At 37.2% G+C, this 12,744-nt stretch overlaps 1 protein-coding gene across 3 annotated transcripts in view; it reads right to left on the reverse strand.

The window, feature by feature from the left end:
* ZNF277 (zinc finger protein 277) overlaps positions 1-12,744 on the reverse strand; it is a 112,692-nt gene that overhangs the window by 12,530 nt on the left and 87,418 nt on the right. For all 3 annotated transcript variants that reach the window (XM_024757833.1, XM_024757834.1, XM_024757835.1), the window contains exons 5-7: positions 11,557-11,648; positions 7,173-7,283; positions 5,024-5,156 (exon numbers count right to left, since the gene is read on the reverse strand). In XM_024757833.1, the coding sequence (XP_024613601.1) occupies positions 5,024-5,156; positions 7,173-7,283; positions 11,557-11,648 (336 nt within the window). The remainder of the gene's footprint in view (positions 1-5,023; positions 5,157-7,172; positions 7,284-11,556; positions 11,649-12,744) is intronic.

A 12,744-nucleotide genomic window follows, 5' to 3' on the forward strand; every position in this document is an offset into this window, starting at 1 on the left:
TATTTTGTTGAGGATTTTTGCATCTATATTCATCAGTGATATTGGTCTGTAATTTTCTTTTTTTGTAGTATCTTTGTCGGGTTTTGCTATCAGGGTGATGGTGGCCTCACAGAATGAGTTTGGGAGTGTTCCTTCCTCTGCAATTTTTTGGAAGAGTTTGAGAAGGATGGGTGTCAGCTCTTCTCTAAATGTTTGATAGAATTCATCTGGGAAGCCATCTGGTCCTGGACTTTTGTTTGTTGGAAGATTTTTAATCACAATTTCAATTTCATTTCTTGTCACTTGTCTGTTCATATTTTCTATTTCTTCCTGGTTCAGTCTTGGAAGGTTATACCTTTCTAGGAATTTGTCCATTTCTTCCAGGTTGTCCATTTTATTGGCACAGAGTTGCTTGTAGTAGTCTCTTAGGATGCTTTGTATTTCTGAAGTGTCTGTTGTAATTTCTTTTTCATTTCTAATTTTATCGATTTGAGTCCTCTCCCTCTTTTTCTTGATCAGTGTGGCTAATGGTTGATCAATTTTGTTTATCTTCTCAAAGATCCAGCTTTCAGTTTTATTGATCTTTGCTACTGTTTTCTTTGTTTCTATTTCATTTATTTCTGCTCTGATCTTTATGATTTCTTTCCTTCTGCTAACTTTGGTTTTTGTTCTTCTTCCTCAAGTTCCTTTAGGTGTAAGGTTAGACTGTTTATTTGAGATTTTTCTTGTTTCTTGAGGTAGGCTTGTATAGCTATAAACTTCTTTCTTAGAAGTGCTTTTGCTGCATCCCATAGGTTTTGGATCATTGTGTTTTCATTGTCATTTGTCTCTAGGTATTTTTTGATTTCCTCAGTGATCTCTTGGTTATTTAGTAACATATTGTTTAGCCTCCATATGTTTGTGTTTTTTACGTTTTTTTCCCTGTTCTAATCTCATAGCATTGTGGTCCAAAAAGATGCTTGACAGGATTTAATTTTCTTAAATTTACTGAGGCTTGATTTGTAACCCAAGATGTGATCTATCCTGCAGAATGTTCCATGTGCACTTGAGAAGAAAGTGTAATCTGCTGTTTTTGGATGGAATGTCCTATAAATATCAATTAAATCTATCTGGTCTGTTATGTCATTTAAAGCTTCTGTTTCCTTATTTATTTTCATTTTGGATGATCTGTCCATTGGTGTAAGTAAGGTGTTAAAGTTCCCCACTATTATTGTGTTACTGTCGATTTCCTCTTTTATAGCTGTTAGCAGTTGCCTTATGTATTGAGGTGCTCCTATGTTGGGTGCATATATATTTATAATTGTTGTATCTTCTTCTTGTATTGATCCCTTGATCATTATGTAGTGTCTTTCCTTGTCTCTAACATTAACATTCTTTATTTTAAAGTCTATTTTATCTGATATGAGTACTCCTACTCCAGCTTTCTTTTGATTTCCATTTGCACGGAATATCTTTTTCCATCCCTTCACTTTCAGTCTGTATGTGTCCTTAGGTCTGAAGTGGGTCTCTTGTAGACAGCATATAGATTGTTCTTGTTTCTGTATCCATTCAGCAAGCCTCTGTCTTTTGGTTGGAGCATTTAATCGATTTATGTTTTTTTTTTTTTTTTTGCGGTATGTGGGCTGCTCACTGTTATGGCCTCTCCCGTTGAGGAGCACAGGCTCTGGACGCGCAGGCTCAGCGGCCGTGGCTCACGGGCCTAGCTGCTCCGCAGCATGTGGGATCTTCCTGGACCAGGGCACGAACCCGTGTCCCCCGCATTGGCAGGCGGACTCTCAACCACTGTGCCACCAGGGAAGCCCTAATCCATTCACATTTAAGCTAATTATCGATATGTATGTTCCTATGACCATTTTCTTAATTGTTTTGGGTTTGTTTTTGTAGGTCCTTTTCTTCTCTTGTGTTTCCCACTCAGAGAAGTTCCTTTAGTATTTGTGGTAGAGCTGGTTTGGTGGGGTTGAATTCTCTTAGCTTTTGCTTGTCTGTAAAGCTGTTGATTTCTCCAACGAATCTGAATGAGATCCTTGCTGGGTAGAGTAATCTTGGTTGTAGGTTCTTCCCTTTCATCACTTTAAGTATATCATGCCACTCCCTTCTGGCCTGTAGAGTTTCTGCTGAGAAATCAGCTGTTAACCTTATGCTAGTTCCTTTGTATGTTATCTGTCGTTTTTCCCTTGCTGCTTTCAATAATTTTTCTTTGTGTTTAATTTTTGCCAATTTGATTACTATGTGTACCAGTGTGTTTCTCCTTGAGTTTATCCTGTATGGGACTTGCTGCACTTCCTGGACTTGGGTGGCTATTTCCTTTCCCATGTTAGGGAAGTTTTCAACTATAATCTCTTCAAATATTTTCTCTGGTCCTTTCTGTCTGTCTTCTCCTTCTGGGACCCCTATAATGCAAACGCTGTTGCGTTTAACGTTGTCTCAGAGGCCTCTTAGGCTGTCTTCATTTCTTTTCATTCTTTTTTCTGTATTCTGTTCTGCATCAGTGAAATACACCATTTTGTCTTCCAGGTCAGTTATCCTTTCTTCTGCCTCAGTTATTCTGCTATGGATTCCTTCTAGTGTAGTTTTCATTTCAGTTATTGTATTGTTCATCTCTGTTTGTTTGTTCTTTAATTCTTCTAGGTCTTCGTTAAACATTTCTTGCATATTCTCAATATTTGCCTCCATTCTTTTTCCGAGGTCCTGGATCATCTTCACTATCATTATTCTGAATTCTTTTTCTGGAAAGTTGCCTATCTCCACTTCATTTAGTTGTTTTTCTGGGGTTTTATCTTGTTCCTTCATCTGGTACAGAGCCCTCTGACTTTTCATCTTGCCTATCTTTCTGTGAATGTGGTTTTTGTTCCACAGGCTGCAGGATTGTTGTTCTTCTTGCCTCTGTCATGTGCCCTCTGGCGGATGAGGCTACCTAAGAGGCTTGTGCAAGTTTCCTGATGCGAGGGACTGGTGATGGGTAGAGCTGACTGTTGCTCTGGTCAGCAGAGCTGAGTAAAACTTTAATCCGCTTGACTGGTGATGGCTGGGGCCGGGTTCCCTCCCTGTTGGTTGTTTGGCTTGAGATAACCCAACACTGGAGCCTACCTAGGCTCTTTGGTGGGGTAATGGCAGACTCTGGGAGGGCTCACACTCAGAACTTCTGCTGCTAGTGTCCTTGTTCCCACAGTGAGCCACAGCCACCCCCCACCTCTGCTGGAGACGCTCCAACCCTAGCAGGTTGGTCTGGTTCAGTCTCCTATGGGGTCACTGCTCCTTCCCCTGGGTCCCAATGTGCACACTACTTTGTGTGTGCCCTCCAAGAGTGGAGTCTCTGTTTCCCCAAGTCCTGTTGAAGTCCTGCAATCAAATCCCACTAGACTTCAAAGTCTGATTCCCTAGGAATTCCTCCTTCCATTGCCGGACCCCCAGTTGGGAAGCCTGATGTGGGGCTCAGAACCTTCACTCCAGTGGGTGGACTTCTGTGGTATAAGTGTTCTCCAGTTTGTGAGTCACCCACCCAGCAGTCACGGGGTTTGATTTTACTGTGATTGCGCCCTTCCTACCATCTCATTGTGGCTTCTCTTTTGTCTTTGGATGTAGGGTATCTTTTTTGGTGAGTTCCAGTGTCTTCCCATCAATGACTGTCCATCAGCTAGTTTTGATTCTGGTGTTCTCACGAGAGGGAGTGAGAGCACGTCCCTCTACTCTGCCATCTTGGTTCAGGGCCAATCTTTATTTCAATTTTACTGGAGAACTACTTAACTCCCTCTGTTTTCATGAGTAGTTTTGTTAGGGAACCACTGACTGAAACTGCCCACACTGGATAGGCACGATAACCACTTGCATGACTTATTGTACAATAGGAGATCCTGGTAAGGAACGTGGAACTAACAAAGTACCACCAATTGGAAGAATCTGAGAAAGGTCAAAAGGAGAGAGGAGATGCCAGTCCATATGTCCTACCAACCTCCCAGAATCCTTCTTGCTGGAATCCATCTTGGCTGAGAGATGTGCACGCCACCAGGAAGAACCATGAGTCAGAATGATTGGCTAGAGACAACCTGGAAACTAACCACATCACCATAAAACCTGAGACTGTGAGCCACGTGGCAGAGTACTCTTCCTGGGTTCCCTCTGCTGCTCTCCACCCAGGTGCCTCTTCCCACTAAAGTCTCTTGCTTTGTCAGCACGTGTGTCTCCTTGGACAATACATTTCTGAGTGTTAGATAAGAGTCCACTCTCGGCCCTGGAAGGGGTGTCCCTTCCTGCAACAGTTTCCGTCCTTTGTTATGTATACCTAAAAAAATCAGCAGACTGGGGACACTCTCCAGTCATTGTGTCAATCAAAATTCCCTTCTCAAATTTCCAAATGCCCCTGTAGAGATGGACATTTGTCTCCAACTGAATACGTCTTCTTAAATAAAAGGGACTGTAATCTATAGAGGCCAGCAAATAGTACTGAGGTTTCTGGCCTAGGAGAGCTTTGAAAGTATTTAAAATCTTTGACATGGTATCCCCATTAGTCCATCCTATTAGTCCAAAAAATGAAAGTCCTCTTGCTGAGTGAAATCACTTGGTTTCTCTAAAATTTCCATTAAAAATAAGCTGGCCCAAGAGAATGACAGAGACAAATTTTTATTATTTATTTATTTATTTGATGGGAAATGGGAAGATATTTTAATGGGGGAAAAAGGAACGAGTGAAGAGACTGTCTGTAAACATTTATCTAGCAAAGCATCTAGCACATCCAGAAGTCAACAACGTTTTCTGAGTTGAGTACAGAAGTCCCTGTACTCATGGTAATGGACAATCAATGGGGGGCAATGCATGGCTATCCAGGTATTTATGGCTATTTATTTAATCAAGATCACTATGAGTTGTAGAGACATGACCTTTTTACTATATAAACATCTGGCAAATCAAAAACAAATCAAATCAACTTACTCTTCGTAAACTAACCATTTTAAAGATTATCATTGCTTGAAAGAATCCCTCAATTACATTCTGATGTTTGTAGATATGCAATCAAATTGTAAGTTATGAAGAGAAAAGAAAGCCTTACCAAATAATTGATGACATAAAATCGGTCATATTCTCTGTTCTTAGGATTGATCCTACGATGCTGTTTTTTCCTCATGTGATCTTTAAGTGTATTTTTGTCCCTGAAGGTCTTTTCACAGTACAAGCACTGCAAGCTACAAGAAAGACACAAATGCTGAGATTAAATAAGTCTCTCAAATAGTTGTTGCATAGCCCTTTATTATTATTATTATTGGGTCTTATAATTTATTCATTTTAGGACTCACAGAATATTCAAATGGCATATGATACCCTTCTGGAATCCCTCTCATTTTATTCATTTGGCTTTAGAGGATGCATGCTGTGGTTTATTTTGTAGTTGGCTAACTTGGCCAACTTGGCTATTTAGTTAAAACTGTGATATAGATAGCAATTATCCAAAAATGATTTTGGTGCTTTACTAATCGAATTACCTATTCTAAAAATGAAAATGTAGGTATGTTCTTCAAATAAATATATGATAACTAGCTTTGGTTGCCTCCATTGAGTATAACAATTAGTCCATGGTTTGGTATATCCTGTGACCTAATTTGCAGGTCTGATTCCTAGCGCCAGCTGTGGGATGTGGTCAAGTTACTTGACCCCTCTGATACCACTCATTTTCTGCTAACCTGATGATAAAACATACATTTTAGAGAATTTTTACGATAATGTATACATACATGTGCACATAAATTCATAATCATGATAACAATTCACACAAAATATAAATGTATGTATACATGTTTAATTTATTGATATATATACGAATAAAATACCTAGCACATTCATAGCATACAGTAAGTGCTTTTTTTACTATCTTATCATTCGCATGTATCTTCTGCTAGAATATTTCCACTGACTGGGAATTCATTACCTAATGAGGCAGTAATGACCAGTTTTGAACAGATTACTAACAAAATGTCTTTCTCATACTAAGCTTGACAGTTGATACTGCCTGGATTACCCAACAGCCATTAGAGTTCTACTTTCTGGAGTAACACAGAATAAGTATACATGAAAACTTATTCAAAAACCAAAACTCTGATGTTTTGCTTTGTTTGGCCTCACTGTGTGTTGGGCACATGAACTTGGGTTTGACAACAAAATGACTGAAATCAGTTGTTGTTTCTATTCTGAATTCTTTTTCATCTTTACTAAACACCCTTTCAATTATTTCTTATGCCACAGAAGTAACTATGTTCTTTTATAGTAAACAATTTATGGGCAATAAGTTGATTAGGGACATCACTACTGCTAATCTTGCTAGAAAGCACACCTGGTGTTATTTTATAAATGAATGGTCATTCAATAAAAGAGTAAAGAGACTTGTTTTAATGTACTGTTGATACCAGAATTTGATTTCAGAACTTTTTATAATGGGTATTTCTTTCTCAATGTTATTGCTCCAAATGTTGTGGTCTGAGATACCACATTCATTAGTATTATATTAAATGAATAAAACTAGGTTTTGAGAGTAAAATCTTGGGCCCTTTCCTAGAAAGAAAAGAGGATAGATTTTTGAAAGCCATTTTGGTGATGTAGAGAATTTCCTTCCCTATTTCTACAAGCTAAACTCTAGATACTCACGGTTGCCAGAATATGACCTTGAGAAAAGTGGAGTGTTATGATATATAAATGTGAATAAATACTAAAAGGTAAAAGAATGCAATCAGTATGTTATGTTTCACATAAAACTGAATAACATCTAGCAATGTGACAATATATTTACTTTACTAAATGTGTAGAAAAATTATAGAGAAAAGTAAAGAAATTATGAATCCGAAATGAAGAATAGTGGTTTCTGGGGGAGATACTACTGAGGAAGGGCACACAGCAAGATTCAAAGGAAATAATAACATTCTCTTTCTTAGGCTGGTTAAGTATATTTTTCATACCCTATATAATAACATACCTTATAATGGCATATACATTGTTTGGTATATATGACATTTATATTTTAAAACTACTAAAAGGCAATATGATCTACAAAAAATAAGGATTGTCATACAAAATGTGAACTCCTCCAACACGAGAAATGAGAAAATTTCATTTCTTGAGTTACTTCTGACTATTAAATTAATTTTTAAAAATTCAAAACAGAATCCAAGATTGAGACAGCTTCAGGTCGTGTTTCATAAAAAAGTACTTACTTGTCAAGCTTTTTCTGTAATGTACACAGAAATTCATTGCAGTTTACAATGTTGTCTGGCAACCCAATGTTGAAAGTGTGTTCCCTGGCCATATGGTTCAAAAGAACAGATCTAGGAAGAAATTTGAGCAATTTGCATTATTTACAACTTATCTAGGAACAAATCAGGTCATGAGTAGTGTTTGTATAATGATAACAACACTAATTAGAAGTACAAGCAAAGGTTAATAAACACTGAAACACACATTTGGGCTATGAAAGAGTGACATGTTATAAAAAAAGTATGCATATAAACACTATCATATGAAAAGAAAGTCAACAAAAACTGTTGCTGAGGAAGCCCAAATGTTGGACTTGTCAGACAAAGACTTTAAATCAGACAATAAGAATATGTGTAAAGAATTAAGGAAAACCATGTCTAAAGAATCAAAAAAGGTATGAGAATAATATCTTATAAAAAAGAGGATACTAATAAAAAAACAGAAATTAAAAAAAACATACAAATCTGGAGATGAAATGTACAGTAACTGAAATGAAAAATTCACTAGAAGGTCTCAAAAGAAAAACTGAACTGGCAGAACAAAGAACCAATGAACTTGAAGATAAATTTAGATTTTCTAGTCCGTGGAACAGAAGAAAAAAGAATGAAGAAAAAGAAATTGAGCCTCAGACACCATCCCATATACCAACATCTGTATAATAGGATTCCCAAAAGGCAAAGAAAGATAGGGGAAGAAAGAATATTTGAAGAAATAATGGCCAGAAACTTCCCAAATTTGATGGAAAACATTAATCCAAACAGAAGAAGCCCAATAAACTTCAAGTATAATAAATCAGAGAGACCCATACCAAGAAAAAATATGAAGATGAAATCAAGACAGGTCCCAGATAACAAAACCTGAGAAAATTCACTGTTAACAGACCTGCCCAACAAGAAACTAAAAGAAGTCCTTTGGGCTAAAATGAAAGGATGCTAGATAGTAACTCAAACATACATAAAGAAGTAAAAAGCTCCAGTAAAAGTAATTACACAGTCAAATATAAAAGGCAGTATTAAATGAATTATTGTTTACAAATCTTTTCTTCCCATATCTGATGTAAAAATAACTGCATGAAGTAACGATTTTAAAGACATGTTAATGAGCTTATAATGTATAAAGATGTAGTTTGTATGAAAACAATAGCACAAAGGAGTGGGAAAGAGCTAGCTATGTTGGAGCAAAGTTTTTGTACACTGTTGAAATTACGTTGGTATTAATCTGACCTCAATTGTTTTAAGTTAAAATGTTAGGGGCTTCCCTGGTGGCACAGTGGTTGGGAGTCCGCCTGCCAATGCAGGGGACATGGGTTTGGGCCCTGGTCTGGGAGAATCCCACATGCCATGGAGCAGCTAGGCCCATGAGCCACAACTGCTGAGCCTGCGTTCTAGAGCTTGCGAGCCACAACTACTGAGCCCTTGTGCCACAGCTACTGAGGCTGCACGCCTAGAGCCCGTGCTCCACAACAAGAGGCCACCGCAATAAGAGGCCTGCATACCACAATGAAGAGTAGCCCCCGCACGCTGCAACTAGAGAAAGCCCATGCACAGCAATGAAGGCCCAGTGCAGCCAAAAATAAATAAATTTATAAAAAAATAAATAAAATGTTAATTGTAATCTCCAGTGAATTGTAGTGGATAGTGAATGGGCCACTAAGAAAATAACTCAAAAAATATAGTAAAAGAAACAAAGGAATAAAAATGGTACACTGGAAAATATCTATTTAACAAAAAAGAAGGCAGTAATGGAGGGGAGAAATAAAAAAAAGAAACTTAAAACATAAAACAAACAGCAAAATGGTCTAAGTAATCCCATCTCATCAGTAATTACATTAAACATAAATTAGACACTCCAACCAAAAAGCAGAGATTAGCAGAATGGATTAAAAAACATGATCCAACTATATGCTGTTTACAGGAGACACATTTTAGATTAAGATTGAAAGAAATAGCTTCATACATTCCAGAGTCAAAAGTGTATAGGAGAGGGGAGATAGATGTAGGATAGCAAGAAAGTACTTATTCTTCTATCCTTATCATTAACCCATGTCCTTTGTCTTTCTATTCTTTTTATGTCCCTAGGCTGGGAGGACACAAATATAATCCCAAAGTATTGCTAATAAAGTACATAGCTGGAATCAGGTTATATCTTTAATCTTTTATTATAAACTGACCTTTTCATAAACAAGAACTGCAGAAGGGGACATTTTATAAAAATGAGATGCTGCTTATCTTTGTCATTGGTTAATTTCTTAAAAATGTCATTTATTAGAGAACAATGACATAGTCAATCAAAACTACTGAGGAGTTCACTTAATTCCCATGTCACCCCAGTCAACAGAGAATACAGATACAGGTAGAAAAGAACAGGAGGATTATATTAGGAATTATAGGAGCACCAATATTCAGTAAGTTGAAATACCAATATTATCAGAATTTCATATCATATGGACATATACTTCAAATCACATCAGTCCCTACATTTATCATAAAAACTTAAGCTCTATATAAATATAAAATATTTTTATAAAATAAACTTTATATAAATATAAAAATATTTATAGCTTTTTAATACTAGAGATTCCTAATAATAATCACACGTCTTCTCACTAGGTTAATAATAGTTTTAACATAAAATCAGAAACAACATGCTAAAAAGAAGTAGCAATGCTTGGTAAACTTTTTGATAGTGAGGTGGTCCTCACTGCCATCCTCATAAAGCCCTTTGAAACTGAAAGGGTTAGAGCATAATTAGTGACCTTGGCACAGATTTTTCTCCATGCTAACTGATTCTATATGAGAATCAAATCTTCATCACTGGTGTTTTCAACATTGATGCTTCATCCAAACCCTTTTCTAAATTCAAACAAATAGCTACCCTCTCCTCTTCAATGTTTTTCAGACAATGATGTCAGTTTGTGCTAGGCTTTTCTTTTTTTTTAGAAACTAAAGACTGCTTTCATTCAAGTGGGTGGGAGAATGATATTTTTCTGATTGTCCATTGTATGCTGTCACTGAAACTATTCCCATTTCCTAGAGGTTACAACTTCATGACTTATATTTAAGTGAATGTACATTTGTAAATATTACTGTTGCATAAAAAGAAATTTGTCTGATCTTTGTCCCTGGTTCCAGGCACTGAGTTTCAAAAATCCTTGGAATTTCTCTATGATCAGATTACCTTTGCTAATAAAGTGATTTGTGGTAGGCCTCTAGAAAGCTTCAGGATGGGGATTGGTTACCAGAAAGACTAACAATGTGATCAAAGGGTTGGGACTTAGAGCCACCCTGACCTCCAGAAAGGAGAGAGGGGCCGGAGATTAAGTTCAATAATTAAATCAATCATGCTTACATAATGAAGCATGTAAAAATTCTGGATACCAAAACTCAGTGAAGATTCTTGGTTGGTAAATACACTGATGTGCCAGGAAGATGATATATCCTGATTCTCTGAGGAGAAGGCATAGAAGCTCTGTGTTCAAGACCCATCCAGACCCTGCTCTATGTGTCTCTTCATTTAACTGTTCCTCATCTGTATCCTTTATGATAAACACTTTCCTGAGTTTTGTGAGCCATTCTAGTGAATTAATGAACCTATGCAAATTATTGGTGGGTAGCCATGAATTAATTCGTAGCCAGTTGGTCAAAAGTGCAGGTGTCCTGGGGAACCCCTAAACTTGTGGCTGGTGTCTGAAGTGCGGGCAGGCTTGTTGGGGATGATGCCCTTAAACCTGTAGAGTCTGATGCTAACTCTGGGTGGTTAGCATTAGAACTGAATTACAGTACACCAGTTGGTTTTGGGTCAGTTGGGGTTGGTGAGAGAATTACCAATTCCCCATTTTTTCCCCCTTAGATCTTTACCATTTTTAACGTTCAAAAGTGAAACACCAAAAACTGGTAAAGGATTTTTTTTGTCCACTTGGCTCAGCATTTGGGATCTTAGATCCCCAGCCAGGGATCAAACCTGTGGCCCCTGCAGTAGAAGCACAGAGCCTTAACCACTGGACTGCCAGGGAAGTCCCAGCCAAAGGTTTAGCGTTAACAGGTTAATACAGAAGGGCACGTCTGCTGTAGTTTGCTGCACGTGGTCTTGCCTGTCGGACAATTTAAAAAGCCCTACAACATTAAACACAATTCTATTTCTGGCATCTAAAAAAGTTATCCCCCTACTCTGCTTAGAGCAACTACATTCCATCTTTGATGTCTGGTGGATTAAAAAAAAATTACTGTGGATATATGAAAGGGTTCTGAGCCAATCCATAGAACTTAGTCTATATAGCCATTGTGGATGTTTTGGTAAGTCTTCAGATGAAAAACAGTAAAATTTAAAGACATACATAATTGCTACCTGTTTCCGAGGAATTCCTCATTGCAAAACATACAACTGCCTTGAAAATTGTTATCATTTCGCTCTTGTTGCTGTTGTTCCAGAATTTCTTTCTGTAAAATAGAAACACAGATATTATCTTTAATAAATCCATAGTTAGCTAATGAAAAAAGTCATAGTCTGGATGGGAGGAAATTGGGGTAGAAGCATAAAAGGAATTATGTGAACACTGATGATATTTTGAATTTCTCCATTCCTGTCCTTGTACCTAAACTCCAAGTCTCTACTGTTAAATGCCAGACAACATACCATTAGGATAGCTATGTAGGAAACTTGAAGTCAATAGGGTCTCACCATCCTTCACTACTCTGTCCTTCCTCCTGTCTTTATTAATCATTTCCCAACCTCACTCTCTTCCAAAAGCAAAAATGTGCTCCTTTCTGTAATTCTCAGTTTAGTCTGTAATCAAGTTCTGATCAATTTTTCACTTGGACTGTCTTTCATATTACTTCTCACCACCATTCCCAATGCCATCACCCTGAATCCAGTCTTTAATCAGTCATTATGAGATTACTATAAGTAAGTCTCTTAGAGGGTCTGCCTTATTTCAATCCTTTTTTTCTATCATATCTATCCTCTCTTTTGTTGCTAGAAAAACTTCTTAAAATTATTTTCATGTACAATTACCCTGTTACTCTCCAACTCAAATAATTTAAAATATACATTGGTAACACCCTATTCTAATCATGGTGGTTCTTCTACACATTGTTTTTCCATGAGGTAATTTTATTTCTCTTTGCTTTTTCACTCTTATAAATATTAACTGTTCTTTAAGGTCCAACTTGATTCCCATTTCTGCCATGTAGTCATTTCTGGACTACAATACAATAGTTAAGAGCTCAGACTCTGAAACATCAAATAGAACTAGATTTGAATCTGGCTCTCACCTGTACTCAATATTTTATTTAACATCTTTAATACTCAATTTTCTCAATTTTAAGATGAAAATGAAAATATTACCTCATAGCATTGTTTATAGGATTAGATCAGAAATTCATGTACAGAATTCAAATTGTGCATGTGTATGGTCAAGCCACTCAAGATGGCTGTTCTCTTGCTCTCTGTACATCCCCTGACCAACCAATGCCTGCTTCACCTATACCCTACGCACATGACTGACCTTCCTGTGTGCTTGCCCCAGGCCCCAGC

This window comes from Neophocaena asiaeorientalis, unplaced genomic scaffold (assembly GCF_003031525.2).
Source record: "Neophocaena asiaeorientalis asiaeorientalis breed wild unplaced genomic scaffold, Neophocaena_asiaeorientalis_V1.1 scaffold116, whole genome shotgun sequence".
Lineage (NCBI taxonomy): Eukaryota > Metazoa > Chordata > Mammalia > Artiodactyla > Phocoenidae > Neophocaena > Neophocaena asiaeorientalis.